The sequence below is a fragment of the Anastrepha ludens genome, chromosome 3 (genome assembly GCF_028408465.1).
Source record: "Anastrepha ludens isolate Willacy chromosome 3, idAnaLude1.1, whole genome shotgun sequence".
NCBI classification, from domain to species: domain Eukaryota; kingdom Metazoa; phylum Arthropoda; class Insecta; order Diptera; family Tephritidae; genus Anastrepha; species Anastrepha ludens.
This window is the reverse complement of record NC_071499.1, coordinates 86,333,421-86,353,219: the sequence shown is the minus strand read 5'-3', so window position 1 is coordinate 86,353,219 and position 19,799 is coordinate 86,333,421. Positions and strand designations below refer to the sequence as shown.

The following is a 19,799-nucleotide window of genomic DNA, read 5'->3' as shown; positions in this document are numbered from 1 at the left end:
CCCAATTTTGTTCAAGCGTATAGCGTCCTATTTCGTAAATGTCAAACCTTTAAGTAAATTATGAACACATTCGACTTGTCATTTGAGTTACCATTCTCAAAAAAATAGGTGGTTCAAAAGGCAAACGCTATATGGCTCACCCGTTACAAGTAGAACGCTTTCATTTACGAAATTTGTTTGTTCTTTTTCAATGAGTTAAAAACTGTATCTCAAATTAATTCATGGTTCAAGCAGTCTGTGACATCGTAACAGGGGAAGATTGTGGGTTCTGTGCATATGAGCCGTATACAAAACAGCAATCGACCGTGAGGGTGCTCCACCAAGAGCTGAATCCAACAAAAGTTGTTTGCGGAAGAAGTACCTCAAACCAAATGGTCGCCTATTTATTCGGGAAATCTGGTCAAGTCGCAACTGCACCATTAGAGAAACGTCTGTCAATTCTGCGAGGTACACAATCATTTAAGGAAAACCAATCACCGAAGATTAATCATCCTTCACCCACACAATGATGTCACGTATCGGTTCACACAACAAAATTTTTGAGCACACAAAAGATCGAATAATGAGTCATCCGCCTGGTAGCTCTGATTTTGCATTTAATAATTCCTTTTTTTCCCGAACATCAAAGCGAACATCAAAAATTAAATGCAAAGCCAACGTTTTTCAGAAGAAGCTGTTGAAAGTCTTTAAACACCTCGTTTTGGAGGTATCCACTTTTGAGTGCCAAAAGTGCAATTGGTTCAAGCGAATGCCGAAGTGTATACAGTTCAAAGGAGAATATTTTGAAAAACAAAGCCATTTTCATTATTACTTCACTGCGTTTTCATTACAGGACGCACAATGTTAAAGGCAACCTTCGTATCATTCTGTCATTTGCTGTAACAGTCGGATATTGAAAACTCGGTAAGTATTAATCTTTACGCATAGTGCTTTTGAAATGAAGTCAACCGACTCTCTTCGCGCAAAATAATTTTTTTTTTTTTTTTATTGCAACTAGTTCATAAATATTTACAAGTGACTAACAAGCAACTTAATTATGATAACATTACACAATTTTCACTCTACATGACATAAAGCATTTCTATGGAGGTATGAGATCGCTAGGTTTAGTGCGTCTGAGCCTTCGTATTAATCCGTTGGTTTCAATTAAATTAAGTGCTTCTTCATTGATGTGGTTTAATAGTCTTTCTTTGTGGGCAACTGCAATCTTTGCGATTTCAGTGTTAACGGAGTTTATTTTAAGGACGCGCTCAATGTCGGAACTTCTGCAGTACCATGGTGCTTTGACAATGCACCTAAGGACCTTATTTTGGAAGTGTTGGATTTCGTTGTTCGTACTTTGACTGGCGCACCCCCATAGCTGCGCACCATAACTCCATACTGGCCTTAGTATCTGCTTGTAAATTAACAGCTTGTTTTCTATCGTGAGAGCTGATCTGCTACCCATGAGCCATTGCATGTTTTTGAGTTTGATGACCAATTCTTGCCTCTTTTTCTTGGCATGCTCTTTCCATCGAAGTTTGCAGTCAAGTGTCATACCTAGGTACTTCGCATAGTTTGAGTATGGGACTTGTTGATCATCTATGTATAGTGGTATATGTTGTATTTTTGTGTTTGAGAAAACTACGTGTACAGATTTTGTTTGGTTAAGTTTAATTTTCCATGTATTAGTCCACTGGCAGATCTTATTTAAGGCGGTTTGTAATGTGGCTGTCGATTCGTTTTCAGTTTTACCAACTGCAATCAAGGCGGTGTCATCTGCAAACGTTGCTGTGACGTAATTAGGATCAGACGGTAGGTCATGTGTAAAGATAAGGTACAGCAGAGGCCCAAGAACGCTGCCTTGAGGTACTCCTGCATTTATTTTTCGAAGACTTGAATAAGCATCATCTTGCTTGACTCGAAAATAGCGATCTGATAAGTACGACTCCAAGATTTCGTAGTATTGCTTAGGAAGTATTAATTTTAGTTTAAAAAGTAAACCTGTGTGACAAACTTTATCGAATGCCTTTGCCACATCGAGGAATACGCCAGAACATACTTTTTTATTTTCGAGTGCTTTTTCTATTTCGTGCGTGATCCTGTGTACCTGGTCGATTATAGAATGTTTACTTCGAAAACCAAACTGATGTGTTGGAATTATTTTTTTTCGTTCTATTATTTCATTGAGTCTTTTAATCAACAGCTTTTCAAACAGCTTTGAAATCACTGGTAGGAGTGATATAGGTATATACGATGAAACTTCGTGTGCAGGTTTGCCTGGTTTTTGGAGCATACTAACCTCCGCAGTTTTCCAAAGAATAAGAACGTAATGAAACTCAAAAGATGCATTCATTATGCTAGTGAGAATTTGGATGCTTTTAGGGGGAAGCTGCTTGAGTATTTCTGCAGTGATTATATCGAAACCAGGGGATTTTTTATTTTTTGGCATTTTAATTTCTCTTTTTAGTTCGGCGCTCGTGACTCGTGGAATTTCTTCAAACTCTTGGAGCAGGGATGTAGACAGGCTTTCGGATGTTGCCTCATAAGGTGTACAAATATCAGCTAGATAATCTGCGTATAGTTCTGCTTTCTGGGAATTGTTATTAGCCCATTTTCCTTCTTTTATCTTGAGTGGTGGACAGTGCATTTGTGGCCTTTTTAAGTACTTTGTGCATTTCCATAAAGAGTAATCCACACGACGATCGTTGGACAATGAATGCAAGTAACGAGAAAACCCATCATTTTTAAACTTCTTTATTTTCCGACTGAGGTCTTTGGTAATTTTGTTTAGCCTAGTTTTATCTATTGGTGCTCGTGTTTGATGCCACTTACTGCGAAGTTTTCTCTTTAGTGAAATAAGATCTCTGATGTCCTTTGGGTATTGAGTAATGACTGCGGTTTTTTTAATAGTTGGAGTACTTTTCCATGCGGCAAGTTGCACGTTGGACGTAAAATTTTGAACTTCACTATCTGATTGTTCCTCATTAACTATTTGTGCTGCATTATTTTTGCAATTTTGTAGAATTTTCTTGAAGTAATGCCAATCTGTGAATCGGTTACTCAATTTGTCCATATGTTCTTTAAAAAAGATATGCTCGCTGAGAGACAAAAATATTGGTGAGTGATCCGAGTTTAGATAATCACTATCTTCAATTTCTAGAAAGTTTCGAGATATTTTGTTAACTATGAAGAAATCGATTAGGTCAGGCAACTTTTTGGAATCAGTTGGCCAATACGTTGGTTTGCATGTTGTGACCGCATCACATCCAGCAAGTTGCATTGCCTTATGTAATTCTCTTCCTTTCGTTGTAGTTAGTCTTGAACCCCAGTATACGTTTTGAGCGTTAAAGTCTCCACCCATGATGAATCTATTTTTATATCTTTTTAATAGTTTATAATATTGTTCACATTTGATCTGGTATCTTGGGGGGCTGTATAGTGCGATAAGCGAAAGGGGGTTTTGATCTTCATTAATGGTTACTGCTGTAACTTGGAAGTCATCATCAGAAACTTTTTCTTCTTCGAAGTGCTTGATGCAGCTTTTTATTATTATTGCACTACCACCTCGGGCACAATTGCTTGGATGAATCACATGATAGATTTCATAGTTTTTAATTTTTATGTATGATTGCGTTGTGAAATGCGTTTCAGATATCATACAGACATCAACATTTTCCGAATTGAGTACAATCTCCAACTCATTTTTGTGCTTTAGTAGTCCATTCGAGTTCCATAAAAGTATTTTTAGGGTTTTAGACAGGGTTAGATTCGGATAAGAATATCTCAAGTTTAGATAAGCGTATTTCCAGTGCTTTATTGAAATCCATTTGCTCATTTAGTTTCTGTAGTATCTGTACTAGTGCATCTCCAGAGCAAGCAGTATTAGTAGTGTTTTGTTTTAGAACATGTGCGTAAGTAAGTGCTTGTGGGGTCTGTTTTTTTAATGTATAATTGCAAGCCATTGATTTCTCAGAATTTTCTTTATTAATTTGGTTGGACTTCGTTGTATAGGGAGCTGAAAGTTCTTTTTTTTCCTGTCCAACTTTTTGACTGCGCATTTTTTGTAGTTCTTTTGGTACTACACACCCTCTATAACGCTGGATGGGCTTCTCCGCAATTACAGCATTTTGGTTTTTCTTTTTCGGGTTAATTGCAGTCAATGCTTTTATGTTTTCCTGCATCACACATCTTGGCTGTTTACCACAATAGTTTTGTGTATGACCGTAGGATTGACATAGTTTGCATTGTGGTATCAAATTTGATGATTTTACAGGTTCGATCGAGACAACTGAGTTTAAAATAGTTTTAATTTCATATATCTTTTTTACATTTTCCATGGAGTCGAATGTTAACAGAAACATATCTATAGGCTCCTTGGTTTTCCATTTTAGTTTATTGTGAGCACTTATTGCATTAAGACCTTGTTTTCTTAAATCTTCTATGATTGCTTTGGCTTCACAGGAATGGTGTAGTTTTTTAACTACGACTTTAATTGGCCGCGTTTGTTTGTTCTCAAAACTGTACCAGGAAATATTTTTAGTGGAATAAGTTTTTGAAAATTTTCTATAGTCTTCAATTGAAAAGGTGTTGACTTTATATACTCCATTATTCAAGAGTTTTATCGTAAAATTTTCTTTCGACTCAGTTTTTGTTAATGTATATAACTGTTGGTAATTACAATCTCCAGATACCATAATAGGTGGTGGGCGAGTGTTTCCTTTAGTTGGTTTAGACGGCAAGAGGTCTTCATCATTTGCTTTAGAAAGTTCCGGAGATGACTCTGCCTTTCTCTTCTTTGCTGGTCTCTTCTTCAAAATCCAGTCGGTTTCGCGAGTAAGTTCTTGCTCATCAGTTGAGAAGTGTGCTATATCACTCGTTTGGAAATCCTTTGATTGGACGGATTTAAGTTTCGAATTGTCAGCTTTTAGCTCGATTATTTCTTTTGAAAGGTTTTTACACATTTCTTCCATTTTTTCTAATTTTTTGGTGAGTTCATTAATAGTGGCTCGATTTTGTGACGTATTTCCACCGCCTGGTGGAGGCGTTCTTTGTAAACTCATTTTTATCTAAATGGCAGCCCTATTCCAATTGGCGTCGATAATGTAGTTTGATAATATTTACAGATTTGATAGCGCATAGATGGCGCACCACACCAGTAATTTATTTTGATTTTGAACAGCTGGTGGCCGCTCTCCTTTTTATGCCGAAAATGTTTATGTTTGTTTGTTTGTTTTTGTATTTGTTTTGGTTTTGGTATTTTACCTATCTATTTGGTTCTTTGCTGATCACCGCTCCCAATATGATCTCCAGGACGACTCTCCAATCGCTGGCACCTAGTCACGGTAACTTATGGTTTAATTTAACACTTTAATATTGTTTTAAATATTTATTTTATCTAGAGCACAAGTCAGGCACGTCCACTCTCAATGACTAAGTGTGTATCAAATAAAAATGATGAGAGTATGTTCCGCTCTTTCAACAGCGAAACTTCCTTTGAAATATGTCAAGATTTCCTTTATTACCAGAGCAACGATCCGAAACATAAGTCGGCGATCGTGCAGACATGACTAATATGGAGCCAATGTATATACATATGCATACATAAGTATATCTATCCCGATTACTTTATATAATAACCCACTCGAATACACTTAAATGTTTACACATTTTCATAAAAGCCAAACGTTTAGAACGCCTGACCTGGGTCAATTTACGAAATGTTAAAGAAATTTATTGCTACCAAATAAGTTTAAATAAACAGAATAAACTAACAAGAAATTTACCGCCCACTGTAAATGCGACAAGTTTCTAAAGAAAATTCTCAACTACTCACTTTTTATTTTGTCTGCAACTCATTTATATTTTATCAGCTTCAACGCAACGCATGTGACTAAAATCACGTTTGCGCTTCTTGTTGTTATTGTTGCATATGTAGTTTGTGTCAGTTGTTGACAAACAATTCCCAGCCCAAAAACTTAATTAATTGAAATGCCAAATAGACTGGAACCAGTGTCAGCAGCACGTACACGTAATAGGTCCAACTTTCGGTAATATTTTCCATCATCTCTGTAAGGAAGCAGAGAAAAATTAAGTATAAAACTGTAGGTGCATATGTATGGAGGTGTACATATTTGAAGTTACTATTTATTTTGGAGCTACGTATTTAAAAATATATGTATGTATGTGTGCATGAATACAATGGAGTGTGAGTTCGTATGAAATATTATGTAATTTGTTGCTGACTGAAAAATAAGAAAAACAGTTGGCGAAAAGGATAAAAATTGTGCTAAAGTACTTTTAATTAAATGTAAATGTGTGAGTTTGTGTTTGTGTTTATGTTTGTGTGTATCTGTACCAACGAATGTTTGCAGGGGGAATTGGCGCCTGAAAAGCTCAAAGGCTAAAATGCATGACGAGCCGGAAGCAGGAAAACAAGAAGAAGAAACATAACGGCGTAATGAAAGCGTTTCGCGCACAGCACGAAGAGATAAGATTAAAACATAAATAAAAAGGATAAAAAGGGAAACAACGAATATGCTACACACATATATACGTGCATACATGCATAAATACTCTTACAAAGCGCGCCACACAACAGCGGTGGATTTGTGAGGGGATGTGAGTATGCCTGTGTGTGTGTGTGCACGATTGGGCGGTATATACAAATTCATTTAATGATGCGCGTGCAAAACATAAAAAGGGAATGCGACAGGTGCAACGCCTAACGACGAATTTTTTTATATTTTATTCACGGCAATTTTCCACGACATTGCTAGTATAGTGGGTGTAACCGCTTTAAAACGAGTATGTGTGTATTTAACGGTGTATATTAACGGCAGCAAATTATAATAGGAGTATCAACAGACATAAAGTGTGCAATAAACGGTGCAAAAAGTGGTGTTTTTATGTATTTACTTAACAAACAAATGCTGCTGAGATATCTTTTTTTTTGTGTTTGCTATTTTTACATCCGACCAACTCGACAGAGAATGGTCAGCCTGCAAACGCCCACCAAAGCGAGCAGATCACCGGGGAACACTAAGCGTGAAAGTCGTATGCGGTGCACTCACACACACTTGAACATACAGCTGTGGATATGAAAATAGCAGTATCAATTTTTTGTTTGATTATGACACTCTTGTTCACTTGCTGCGATATGTATCTCTGAAAAACTAAGCTGAATAGTAAACGGTTGGGACTATGAAATGGCCCTAAAATTTTAAACAAATGGTAATACTTGCTAGTCTAAGTATTGTTTAAAAGAACGCCTCATATGTATTATTATTTTTTATTAAACAAAGTATAAAATACAACACTTAATGTTTATAATAGAGTAAAAGCAGCGGAGGGCATCGACTCTAAAAAACGCCTTCTTACTTATAGTTTAATAGTTTTGCTGTACCAGCTAGACGTTGACGAGTATTGTCTTAGAAATGAAAAAAAAACCCCAATAACTGTTATAAGGCTTTTCATTAAAATAATCTTCAAATTGTTATTTTCTAACTTTTTACCAAAACATTAAAAAAAAAAATTAATTATTTTTTAACACATACAATTGAATGCGACCCAATGTATTATGTCATGAGTTTTATTTTTAGAACTAGACGTAAAAGTTTTTTCAGACAGATATTTGTTCAGTCCTAAAATAAAAGTAAATAAATGGCAAGCAAGTTATTAGATTCCTTATGAAGTTCGCACTTCGACCTCATGGCCCTTTATACCCTCCGCTCAGCACAGTACCTCATCCAGACCCAGTTCCCTTATTAAACTCAGGATGAAGCTGGGTTGGATCGAGCGTATGTGTCTTTACTCTGACTGCAGTTGGCCAAGATGTCTCAACCTTCTCCGCGCTATGGCGCTGCATTCCAGGAGAAGGTGCATTGGAGTCTCCTGGGATTTGTCGCAAAAACGAAGTTCAATTTAATTAAATTCATTTAATTTCATTAAAAATACATTTAATGTTTAAGTCCAAAATATGTCAAAATTTAAAATTAAAGCGAATTTGAATAAAGTGCAAAATATTATTAAATTAGGTATTCTATTTCACTAAATTATTAAAAAATTAAAAAATAATGAAAATTTAACTAAATTTTAGTAATTTATCAATATTTTTCAAGTACGTATATACAGTAAACGTCAAAAAAAAGTGTATACCATATATTGACAAGTTTCGAATAAAGGGTTTTCCAATAACAGACGTTATTGGTGAATAGATTGCGCTATCGAGAGATGATTAACGCTTTTTATGGCCGGAATTGGATGGTATTGATCTGGGCAAGGTTTTTTTCAACAAGACGGCGCTACGTGCCACACAAGCAACGAAACCATTGATCTTTTACGGGAAAAGTTTCCGGACCGTGTTATATCTCGAAGAGATGATCACAATTGGCCCCCGAAATCTTGTGATTTAACACCTTATGACTTTTTTCTTTGGGGCCACGTGAAAGAGAAGGTCTACGCCAACAGCCCAGAGTCGATTCAAGACCTAAAAGATGAAAGTCGTGGGGCTATCGAGGACATTGGGCAGCCACTTTGCAATTCGGTTATAGAAAATTTCATGAAAAGGATATTGTCCTGTAAGCGTGGTCGTGGTGGTCATTTGTCTGATGTTATTTTCCACTATTAACGACATACCTTCCGCTTTATAATAAAATAAACATCCGATCATTTATATTAAAAAATAGAATTTTTCTTTGAATATCAAAATAACACTTCTGTTTGGAAAATATATTTATTTATTTTTTTTTTTTAATTCAATTCTTCAGAATTTCTGATCAATTTCAGGTATGCAATTTTATAACTCATTAAATTTTAATATAGTGAAATTCAAGTTTCAAGTAGGCCAACAATTACACCGACAGCAAAAAACTTGTCAAAAATCAAAGCGATTTTTGAACTAATTGAAAATTTCACATAATTCAATGATCTACCTATAAAACTACATACTCAAAAAGTGTCTTAAAATTCTAAGTAAAGAGTTTAAAATTCTTATGAAAATTTACGGAATTTTTAGAAATTTTATACAAAGTTCAAAACTTTGCTTTAATATATGTAGTTCTTGTTGTAGTTCGAACTATACTTTTATAAAAAATTATTGTAACTACAAAAAACAAAAAATAGTCAAAGCTGATCAATATGTGGTGTTACACTTTCGTTTCGCGCTGACAGTAGGTGCTACAGCTTTCTCATAATGATTTTCTAGTTTACAATTTTTTAACAGATATTTTCGTTCTTTGAAAAAAGTGAACTTCGTGTGTTCATTTCACATTATAATACAAACTAAAAAAAGCTTGAAAACTATTACAAGGATTCTTAACCATTGAATGGAACTATTCACCTCACAGTTTTGCTCAATTTCTCTGAGGTCGTACCAATAAAAATGAGACTGAGCGATATAGTAGCCCATTTGAGGAAACCAAAAATTATCGATAAAATCAGCGGTCTGATATTGGACGGTCAGAAGATGATGCCGTTTCACATCACAACACACCAAAGACCAAGGAATAGAAAAGTCGAAACAATCGACATTTTGCTGTGAAAAGAAGCCGAAAAAAGCCAAGGTTGGTAGTCTTGCCAAGGGTTCAGAAATTTTGATTCGCAACACATAAAATAAATGACATTTTGAACAAGTCAATGACAAGGTGCGCAACTGTCGGATAATGAACAGCTTGGGAAAATGATCCAAGAAGAATGAAATTCCCTACTCAAGGATTATAAAACACAAGATTCGGCCTTCTGAAGTAAAATTGTGAGTACCTTCAGTTGTTATGTCACCAATCAGTCATTGTTGAGACGGCAGCAAAGTAGCATGAAAGATTACTGCGTTGATGTTTTCATACATCACCAACACACTCTCAGTTTTTGCCGCCCTCTGCCGTAACCAAACCTCTGTTACGTTAGCAAATCAGCTGATTCCTCCAATTCGCTGAGAGACGCTTTGATATTGGTCATACCTTTTCATTCAGTACATCGTGGATAATGAAACTGGAAAAATATCGAGTATTCGTTATATGGAGGAAAACACCCAACACCGTCAGCAGGAAAAATAGTCAGAAAGTCAAAAGTCAATGCGATTTTTAAACCACTTCATTGCACATGCTTAAAATTTTTCCAGAAATTCTGATTCAAAAGCTTGATATTGCCGAATTTTTATAAATTTTGCACAAAGCTGGAAACTTTGCCTTATGTGCTTTTGTCGTAGCAGAACTATATTAAAAACAAATAATGGAAATTGAAAAATAAATAGTTAAAACTTGTCAATATGTGGTGTACACTTTCCTTTGACGCTGACTGTATGTAAATAAAGATAAAATTGTGTTAAAAAAAACTTATATTAAAAAAAATTATTTTATAAATAATATTAAAAAATATTAAAATAGCGGTAAAAAAAATCTTAAGATAATATTTAAATGCTAAAAACGAATTAAGAATTAATACATTAATTAAAGCGAAAAAACGTCGCTTTTTATTATTATTAATTTTAAAAATATTTTACTCAATTTAAACTAAAAGAAATATATAATGTTTCTACTACTACTTCACTGTTATTTTAATAATAGAAGAGTTAACTATTGGTAAATATTGTTTGATTTTAATAACATTTTTTTTTTATTTTTTGTTTTTTGTGGAGTTTATCTTAAGGGGTTAGGGGTAGTCAGAGGCCCGAAAAATGATGATTTTCACTAATTTTTTTTTGCTACTTAATTAATTTATTTAACAAAAATAAAAACATAGCATAAAAACATCATGTTTTAACTTGACTTCACCAAAATTTCAAAAAAAAAAATTAAAAATTGCAAAAGTTATCGCTGTTTGTGTGAAGCCCGTTTCTCCAGAAGTCCCTTGCGGTGAACATCACAAGTCCTTGCAGATTCATCTAAAACCAATCGGATGAGAAAAATTATTTTCATTGATAGATAATCTCGAGCCGGATCGAAGCTTTTTTTTGTTTTTTCAAAATGAACAAAATGAAAGAAAAAAAAACCAACAGTTAATTGTTAAAAAAAAATCGAAATTTTTGAAAAAAAAAAAATCCTTCGATCAGGCACAAGTTTTTTATGTTTTTCAAAAGCTGTATAAATTTTATTGAAATCTACGTTGCGGGTTTTAAGTTACAGTGTTCACCAGTTTGAAAAACATAGTTTTGAGAAAAACGCATTTAAAGTTTTGCTATCGGCTCCGGAGCGGCCGAGCGCCCTTTGTTAATTGTTGAATAACTTGAAAAGTATTTGTCGGATTCACTTCAAATTTTTACACAATATTTTTAAAACATTATACTTTAAGAAAATGCAAAAAAAAAAAAATCGATTTTTTGAAAATTCTGACTACCCCTAACCCCTTAAATGAAAATCTAAACTTTTGAAGTCTTGCGTATTTTAAAAAGTAAGTGTGTTTTAAAGAAACTATAAGGCTACTGCTATTTTCTTGTTAGCAACTGTACATACAAACTCGTAACCAAATGTGAGCGCGTATTTTGTAAAGGTAGAAAGAAGGCAGTTAATGACTCCCAACCCAATTGTGTGCGCGCGGGCGCGTTAAACAGATGTTGCATGCAGCTAACAATGTGCAGCTGTTGTTAGATGCGTTGGCTTTTATGTAAATAGCGCTTTGTGCTAGTATGTATCTGCAAGTTAGAGCCCTTTTTACAAAATATGTTAAAGCGAACGAGCGAGTATGCAATGTGGATACAGACAGACATTAAGTACACACTTGTGTACATAGTTCGTTTGTATAGTTGGTTTTAATCGACATATAATAAATACAGAGTAAACGTGCAACATTACTGCTGTAGAGTATTAAACTGCAGCAGCAGCAATTTCATCATAAAGAACATTTTATTTTTCCACTCAGTGGTGTACTTATCCTCGTACGTGTATTATACAAATTTACTTTACTAAATACGTATTAATATAGTTTCTGATATGTGAGTAACAATTTCTAACGGTCGATTGTCATTCAATCAACACATGGTATGAAATTGTGTATGTATTGAATGCACAAAAACTAGTTTCGTCAAAATAAGTTGGTATACTTTTAGGCGTTGCAAAGTGAGATCAATTAACTGTTTAGGCACTCCTACAGACTCAAACGTTTCGACGGCAAGTGATCCACGTTTTTGAGACAATGTCGTAAATTCGTCTGAAAATTGGAGTATTTTTGGGCTTGCGTATGGTAAAACGTAAACTGGAAAAATTAGAAAAAGAGAATTTTGAGGTATTTTATTCAGTGTTGAAGATTTATTCATTCTGAAATATAATTAATTTTTGATATTTTTTTTCAATTTTTGGGACAAAAATAATATTTAAACATTTTTTTTTAATTTTTGTATTTCTTTTACTATTATTATTATTATTTTCTTATTTATTATATTTTTGAGGAACAAATTTTTCTGTAATTTTTGAAAAACATCCTTCCTCAGATTTTTTTTTTAATTATTCATTAATATATGAGAGCAGGCTTAGTAATCCCTGCAAGTTTCATAGACAGATTCTCATAACTTTACGAATTATACCCAAAAACGTAGAGCGAAAATCAGTACAAAAACGAGTCATCGCATGCAAGAACGGATAACTCGTCAATGAAGAATTCATATTTCGTATTATGATATACGTGAACGTACTGCATTTTTCTGGTTTGGGGGAAAAACATTTATAAAAAGTATATTTATTTCTTAAAAAATGGAAAAAATGTATATGTTATAAAAACCAAAGATATTTCACTTTAGAAAAGTATAAAAATTAGAAATTTTGTTGTTCTTTTTGCGCAAAATATTTGAGCTTATATGCCAACCAATAAACAAATTTTCAGAAAAAATTTCACTATACAAAATATTTGGATAACACAAGGAATCGCTCCGTTATTAACGGATAAACAAAATTTTCGGATGTATCACAACAAAATTATTTTAAGAAACTCCACGTCGCGTTGGTCCCTCGCTCTCTATACCTGACTACAGCTAATTTTGTGGCATTGGAAATCGGAAGTTTATAAAAAGAAACCATCACATCACATTTTAATAATTTTAAATAAACGACTAGATAAATAAGTGAAGCGGTACATAAAACTGTATTTTATTTTAAATTATGTAGGAAACTTACATGCATTTCCAGCCAAGCCAAGTAAATTTCTTAATAAAGCATAATTCAGAGCAGTACACAAAGCAGTGGGAACCAACGCTTTTTTTTTTAATAGTGAGCGTTGCGAATTAATTAATATATATTATCTGTATGACCTTGAACCTGAAGTAGCCCTAATTTAATAACCAGAAAAAATAGTACAAAATGAAGAGACGCTGATAAACGTTGAAGTTGAATTTAATAACAATAACAAATACCAACGCACAGTTTATTAAAAGAAAAAGTTAACTTGGCAGCGAAAATTTAGAGCTAAAGCTAAAACAAATTCATGACCCGCAGCGTTACTAATTAGTTGACTGATGTTGAACAAATTGAATTTCTAATAAAAAAATATTTTATAAGGTGCCAATGCCATTAGAGGACTGATTTTGAACTTTTATTGAACATTGAGACCAATATTTCAGCAAAAGCACTTTCCTTTTTGAGTACTTCAATTTTTCAAACTTGGCACACAATTTTTCATCAAAATTTTCAACTTTTTACACAGAATTTTTAGAATTTACTGGGTATACCTAGATGTGGTTTTTAATTTAATTCATATACCTATATTATGTATGATTTTTTCTTTTTGGTTGTGTTGTCGGCGATAGGCTTTTTTACCATAAAAAGTACAAGTTTGAATTATTTGACGATTTTGTTTTTGCAACGGGGTGTACATAGGAAGAAAACGTAGCGGTACAAACTAATAAAGAAATATTTCTTTTTTACATGAAGTATTTCTTTTTTTCTATATTTTGAGAAAATTAAACATTTATGGAAATTTGAAAAAAAAAAATTATTTAATTTATTTCCTCGCCTAATTCGAAAAAATAACTTAAAATTAGTTTAAAGGCATTTTGAAAAAAAGAATCGAATAGGCTACAATACATTTTTTCTTATTCATATGTTTTTTATTAGTTGAGCCAAGTTTCAGTCCAAAAACTTATGACCACATTTTTTTTTAATCCTTGAATAGGTTTTTTAGGTTTATTGTACGGCAATCGACGGCGGCTGTCGAATGGGTTGGTGTGTGACTACCATTCGGAATTCAAACAGAACGTAGGTTCGAATCTCAGTGAAACACCAAAATTAGGAAAAATATTTCTCTAATAGCGATCGCCCCTCGGCAGGGAATGGCAAATCTTCGAGTGTATTTCTGCCATGAAAAAGTTCCTCGTAAAAAATATCTGGAGGAGGAGCTCGGCCAAACACCCAACATGGGTGCACGCGCCAATTATATATATACATATATATAATCGATAAACATACCTTTTGAGAAAACGCATTTGAGTCCAAAGCATTCAATATGCATTTTTTTAGTCAGATATTTTTTTATTAATTGAACTCAAAAAATTTAAAAAGAAAAAATCGAAATTTTTACTCACGTTTCTCGGGTTGTTTTGGAAACAACTTACTTAAAAACACTTTATATATTGTATATATGTATACATATATAATTGGCGCGAACACCCTTTTTGGGTGTTTGGCCGAGCTTCTCCTCTTATTTGTGGTGTGCGTCTTGATGTTGTTCCACAAATGGAGGGACCTACAGTTTTAAGCCGACTCCAAACGGTAGATATTTTTAGGAGGAGCTTTTTCATGGCAGAAATAGACTCGGAGGTTTGCATTGCCTGCCGAGGGGCGACCGCTATTAGAAAAATGTTTTTCTTAATTTTGGTGTTTTACCGAGATTCGAACTTACGTTCTCTCTGTGAATTCCGAATGGTAGTCACGCGCCAACCAATTCGGCTACGGTGGCCGCAATCACTTTAATTCCCTAAAAATTAGTAAGTAATTAAACAAAGTTTTCTTTTGAATCCGTGACTACGTTTTCAAGCTACATTATACGGCAATGGAAAAAAGGCGTTTAAGAAAAAGCATTCGAATCCGTTAGAATAATTTGTTTTATTCATAAATTTTTTAATAATTGCACCAACTTTGATCCCAAAAAATATTGAAAATTACTGTAGTGTGAGAACAAAAATCGGATATTTCTTCTAGTTTTCCACTTGTTTTGGACGAAAAAAAAATTATTTGAAATGGTAAGGTTTTTCTAAACTTAAATTCACTTAATAACCAATTTGATAACGATACAATTTTTTTTTTAAACCATAACAACGTATTTTGAAAAAAAAAGTTTGAATCTACTACGTGAACTCACATTAAACTGAAGAATGCTCTTTTCAAAGCCTAAAAGCAAATACAACTTTTAACATACTTTCGAATAACCATTTATGCAATAAAAATGACTGAAATCGATTTTTTAGACCATCGAAATCTCGACAATATATTTGCCATACTCGCTATCTTATGCAGCACTTAAACAAACATGAGATAATTTTCACATATTTTATTCGACTTGAAATCTCAATTTATGGTATATCCTCTTTCCGTTCGTTCGCAACATCATCATCATTGTTACAAAGATAATTATTTTATTGCTTCATTGACATCAGCATTAAAACAATCTGCACTCTCAGCTGGATAGTTGATTTAAAAAACGCATTTGTAACTGTGATAGTAAATCTAACAGCCAATACTGACTGGCCGGCATGAGCGCCAACCCCAGTGCCAGTAACGACAGTTTGAGCGGTTTCCGGTAGCTACAGAAACAACTAAAGCTCATTGCTTCATCGTTTTCATGCTGACATTTTTAAGACCATTAAAGCTAGTTTGGTCAGCGCACAAACGCTGCTGACCGAGGAGCAGAGACGCATTGAAGCAATCAGCGTTAGCAGCGCTTTAGTTTTACGTCCATATGTTACAAATGTAATACACACACACACACACACCCATACAAGCGTTCATACTCAGAATTCTACAAAGGCATGGACAAACGAACACAGCTGCACTTACAAAATCCACTTGCCATCACATACAGCTAACCCACATATATTCTCGCATAGCAACATGTCCTTCACTAACACACACACACACATAAATGAGTTCGCTCAACCACTCTTATATACAGAACCCTAGCGAATGCACATGCACATTTCACTTTCACGCCCACTCACAAAGCCACACACATACACATGCATCAACATTGAAAACGAATAATGGCTGACAGATTTTAAGGTTCACTGCAGGAAACCAAAAAGGAAAATTCAATTATTTCACGTTAAATTGCAACTTAAAAGCGAAATGAGTTAATTGCACAAAAGTGTTTACTGTGTTGGCTTGGCTTCGTTCGGCTCGGCTGGCTGTCTGTCCGGTTGGTTTGTCGGTTTGTTGGTTCGTTGGTTAGCTGATTGCTTTAAAGGATTTAAATACGTATGCATATACACATGAATGGGCTCATCTCTTACATGTTTTTGTTTTTGTTTACGTTTTTTATTTTTATTATCTTTTTGTTTGTTTTCTTATCATTTTCATAGCGAATGTTATTCTATTCCTGCAACTGCATTTCCGTTTTCTCTGGCTTGTGGCTTTTGTTTCCGGTTTTTATTTTCCTTTTTTTATGCAATTTCTCGCACTATTTTTATTGCTGATAGACAAAATGTAAAAGTTCTTAACAAAATTTAATTTTTTGAAATAAACTATAGGGTCGGCCATGTAAAATTTGCTTTTTGAATCGGCTATAAAAAAAATAATCAATATTTTTTCAAACTTTTTTTTTTTATTTTGAAGATTGAACATTGTTATTTATGAATGAAAAATAATATCGTTCAAAATGACTGCCACGACTGGCTTTACAGTAGGCCATTCGATCAACCCAATTTTTAAGCACATTTCCATTTTTTTGGGCTCCAATTTCATGAATGGCAACTTCGATTTCGTGTTTTAAAGCATCAATCGTCTCTGGATGGTTCGCATAGCATTTGTCCGTAACGGCTCCCCACAAAAAATAGTCCAACGGGCTTAAATCACAACTCCGAGGCGGCCAATTGATATCAGAATTTCGGCTGATTATTCGGTTTTCCAAAACGGTAGCCAAAAGTTCGAGTGTAACTTTGGCAGTGTGACAAGTTGCACCGTCCTGTTGAAACCAAATGTCGTCCATGTCATCCTCTTCAATTTTTGGGAACAAAAACTCGTTGAGCATGTCACGGTAACGCTCGCCATTTACTGTAACCGCGGAAGAAGAAGACTCACCACTTTGGAAATAGGTTTTCAATAATTCCCAATTTTGATCAAGCGTATAGCGTCTCATTTCGTAAATTTCAAGCCTTTAAGTAAATTATGAACACATTTGACATGTCATTTGTGTTACCATTCTCAAAAAAATAGGTGGTTCAAAAAGCAAACGCTATATGGCCCACCCTGTATAGTGTTTATTACTGAATTAACTAGTTTCTTGCGAGACTTCATTACTGGAATGCTGTAAGTGCACTGTTGAGAATGAGTAACTACAGTGACAACTTTCAAAAAGTCACTTTTCACAATTACAGTGACAGTGGCGGTCACAGTCATACATAGTCGTATTTCCTAACTAACTTTTTAATATTTATATTTCCAATAGCTGATTATAATAAAGGGTTTTTCAATTGGCGCGGGTCGATTTTGGCGCCCTGTGGCAGCCATTTTGTTTTGGTGACATCTGTCAAATCTTTTGTTTATTATTCAGATGATTATGCCAAATCATCATGGCAAGTTACACGATTGAACAGCACGTTCAAATGATAAAACTTTATTATCAAAATGAGTGTTCATTAACGCAAACGTTGCGCGCATTGCGCCCATTTTTCGGTAGACGTGGTGGCCCTTCCAATTTCTTATGGCCCATATTGAACCATATGGACCTAGACGACATGTGGTTCCAGCAGGACGGCGCTACGTGCCACACAGCAAACGCCATTTTGTTCCATTTCAACATCTACCCGCCCTTATTGAAAAATCCTATGATATGATGCTCTTACCATGAGGAACCTTTGCTAAAATTTTATTTTTCTGTAAATTATTTAGAAAGCAATAATTGCACACAGATTTGTCCTCGTTGGATGCCGCATAATTTGGCATAGGTGTTCCAGCATCAGCTTAAGCCAAAAAAAATTGTTCGCGGAAGAAGCATTACAAAGCAAATGATCGCCAGCTTCGAAAGTGTTCGAAAAAGCAGATTATGTCGCAACTGTACCACTAGAGAAACTTAAAACAGTCAATTCTGAGTGGTACACAAACATTTAAGGCAAACTTACCGCCGAAGACGAATCATTCTTCACCAAGACGATGCGAGCTCTCACATGCATATCGGCTCACGCGTAAGAGTTTTTAATATCTCAATAGAAGAAATTAATGGGTCATCCATCCCCTTTACAATTCTGATTTGGCACCTAATAATTTCTTTTTGTTCCCGAACATCAAAAACGGAATACGAGGTTAACGTTTTTCAACGCCTAATGAAGCTGTTGAAGCAATTAAGCAGCTGGTTTTGGAGGTATCCACTGGCAAAAGTGGCAAAAGTGCTTTGAAAATTCGTTCAAGCGAATGCAGAAATATATTACCTCCCAACGAGAATATATTTAGAAAAACATTAACGTCATTTTTATTATTATTTTACTATGTTTTCATAGTTGCGCGCAAAATTTAAAAAGCAACCCTCGTGCAAGGTTTGGTCATTCGAAACAAAATTGTAAGTGTAAATTTGGCGGTCACGTGATAGAGGATTTGTCAGTGAGAGGGAGGTGAAAGAAATGAAAACAAAATGCGTAAAGCGAAATTAGTTGAATCAGAATACAATTTTGCAATCAATCGTTGTTCAGACCATAGATGACTAGATGCGAAACTCTGTTTTTCAAAATGTGTATTTTTAATAGCACTCGCTAGTAATGCTATACCGGAAAAAACATTATTTGGTTTCCCCATCACCATAGAGATTAGTATGGAGCGCTCCTAGCAATTAAACTCGCGATTCAATTGAAATATAAAAACTAGAGAAATCGCCATACGCCTGTTGAAAACATTAATTGAAGTGATCGTGAAAGTTAATCTACCTACCTACCCGAACGAGGTGGCTCGTGTGAGATGAGAGCCCGTTAAAACTCTTCACTTGAAATTAAAAAAATGTCCCAGAGAATCACGACCCTAAACCGCTCTTCCGAATCCCAACGGTATCTATACAATCAGAGACTAAGCCAAGCACAAACGTAAACTAAGTTGCAACAAATTGATTAGCAATCACATAAATGAAATACAGGGTGGCTGATGAAAGCCGCTACCAAAAAAACATTGAATAACTTTTTTTCTTTTTAAGTTATCTGTTCCATTTTTGTTTTAATTTGCAGATTGATCTTTAAAATTTATTAAAATGGATAACTGGGACACGCAAACAAGAATTTGGATAGTCCGCCGCTATCACGCACTGGAGTCCGTAGTTTTGGTACAGAGAGAGTACAGGCGGATGTTTGGCGGCGATCCCCCGAGCAGATGGACCATAATGAGACTGGTGAATAATTTTGCTGAGCAAGGAACAGTCGCAAGAAGGCCTAATCATCGAAACCCACCAGTTCGGACGGAGGAAACGATCGCTGCTGTAGCTGCAGCTATACAAAGCAATCCAAGGGTTTCAACAAGAAGCTTATCTGCTCAACTTGGTGTCAGCCGACAGTCTTTGCAAACAATAATGCACAAAGATTTAGACTTATTTCCCTACAAAATCCAAATGGTTAACAAACTGAATGCAGCAGACTTGCCAATTCGCTTGGAATTTTGCCAGAAGATCCTGCAAATGGTGGAAGAAGACCAAAATATGTTAAATTGCCTTTT

At 34.7% G+C, this 19,799-nt stretch overlaps 1 protein-coding gene across 1 annotated transcript in view; it reads right to left on the bottom strand.

Moving 5' to 3' along the window:
• The window catches only part of LOC128858371 (uncharacterized), a 71,904-nt gene that overhangs the window by 30,621 nt on the left and 21,484 nt on the right, over positions 1-19,799 (bottom strand). The window contains exon 2 of the mRNA XM_054094577.1: positions 5,816-6,048. Within this exon, the coding sequence (XP_053950552.1) occupies positions 5,924-6,046 (123 nt within the window). The 5' untranslated portion in view covers positions 6,047-6,048 and the 3' untranslated portion in view covers positions 5,816-5,923. The remainder of the gene's footprint in view (positions 1-5,815; positions 6,049-19,799) is intronic.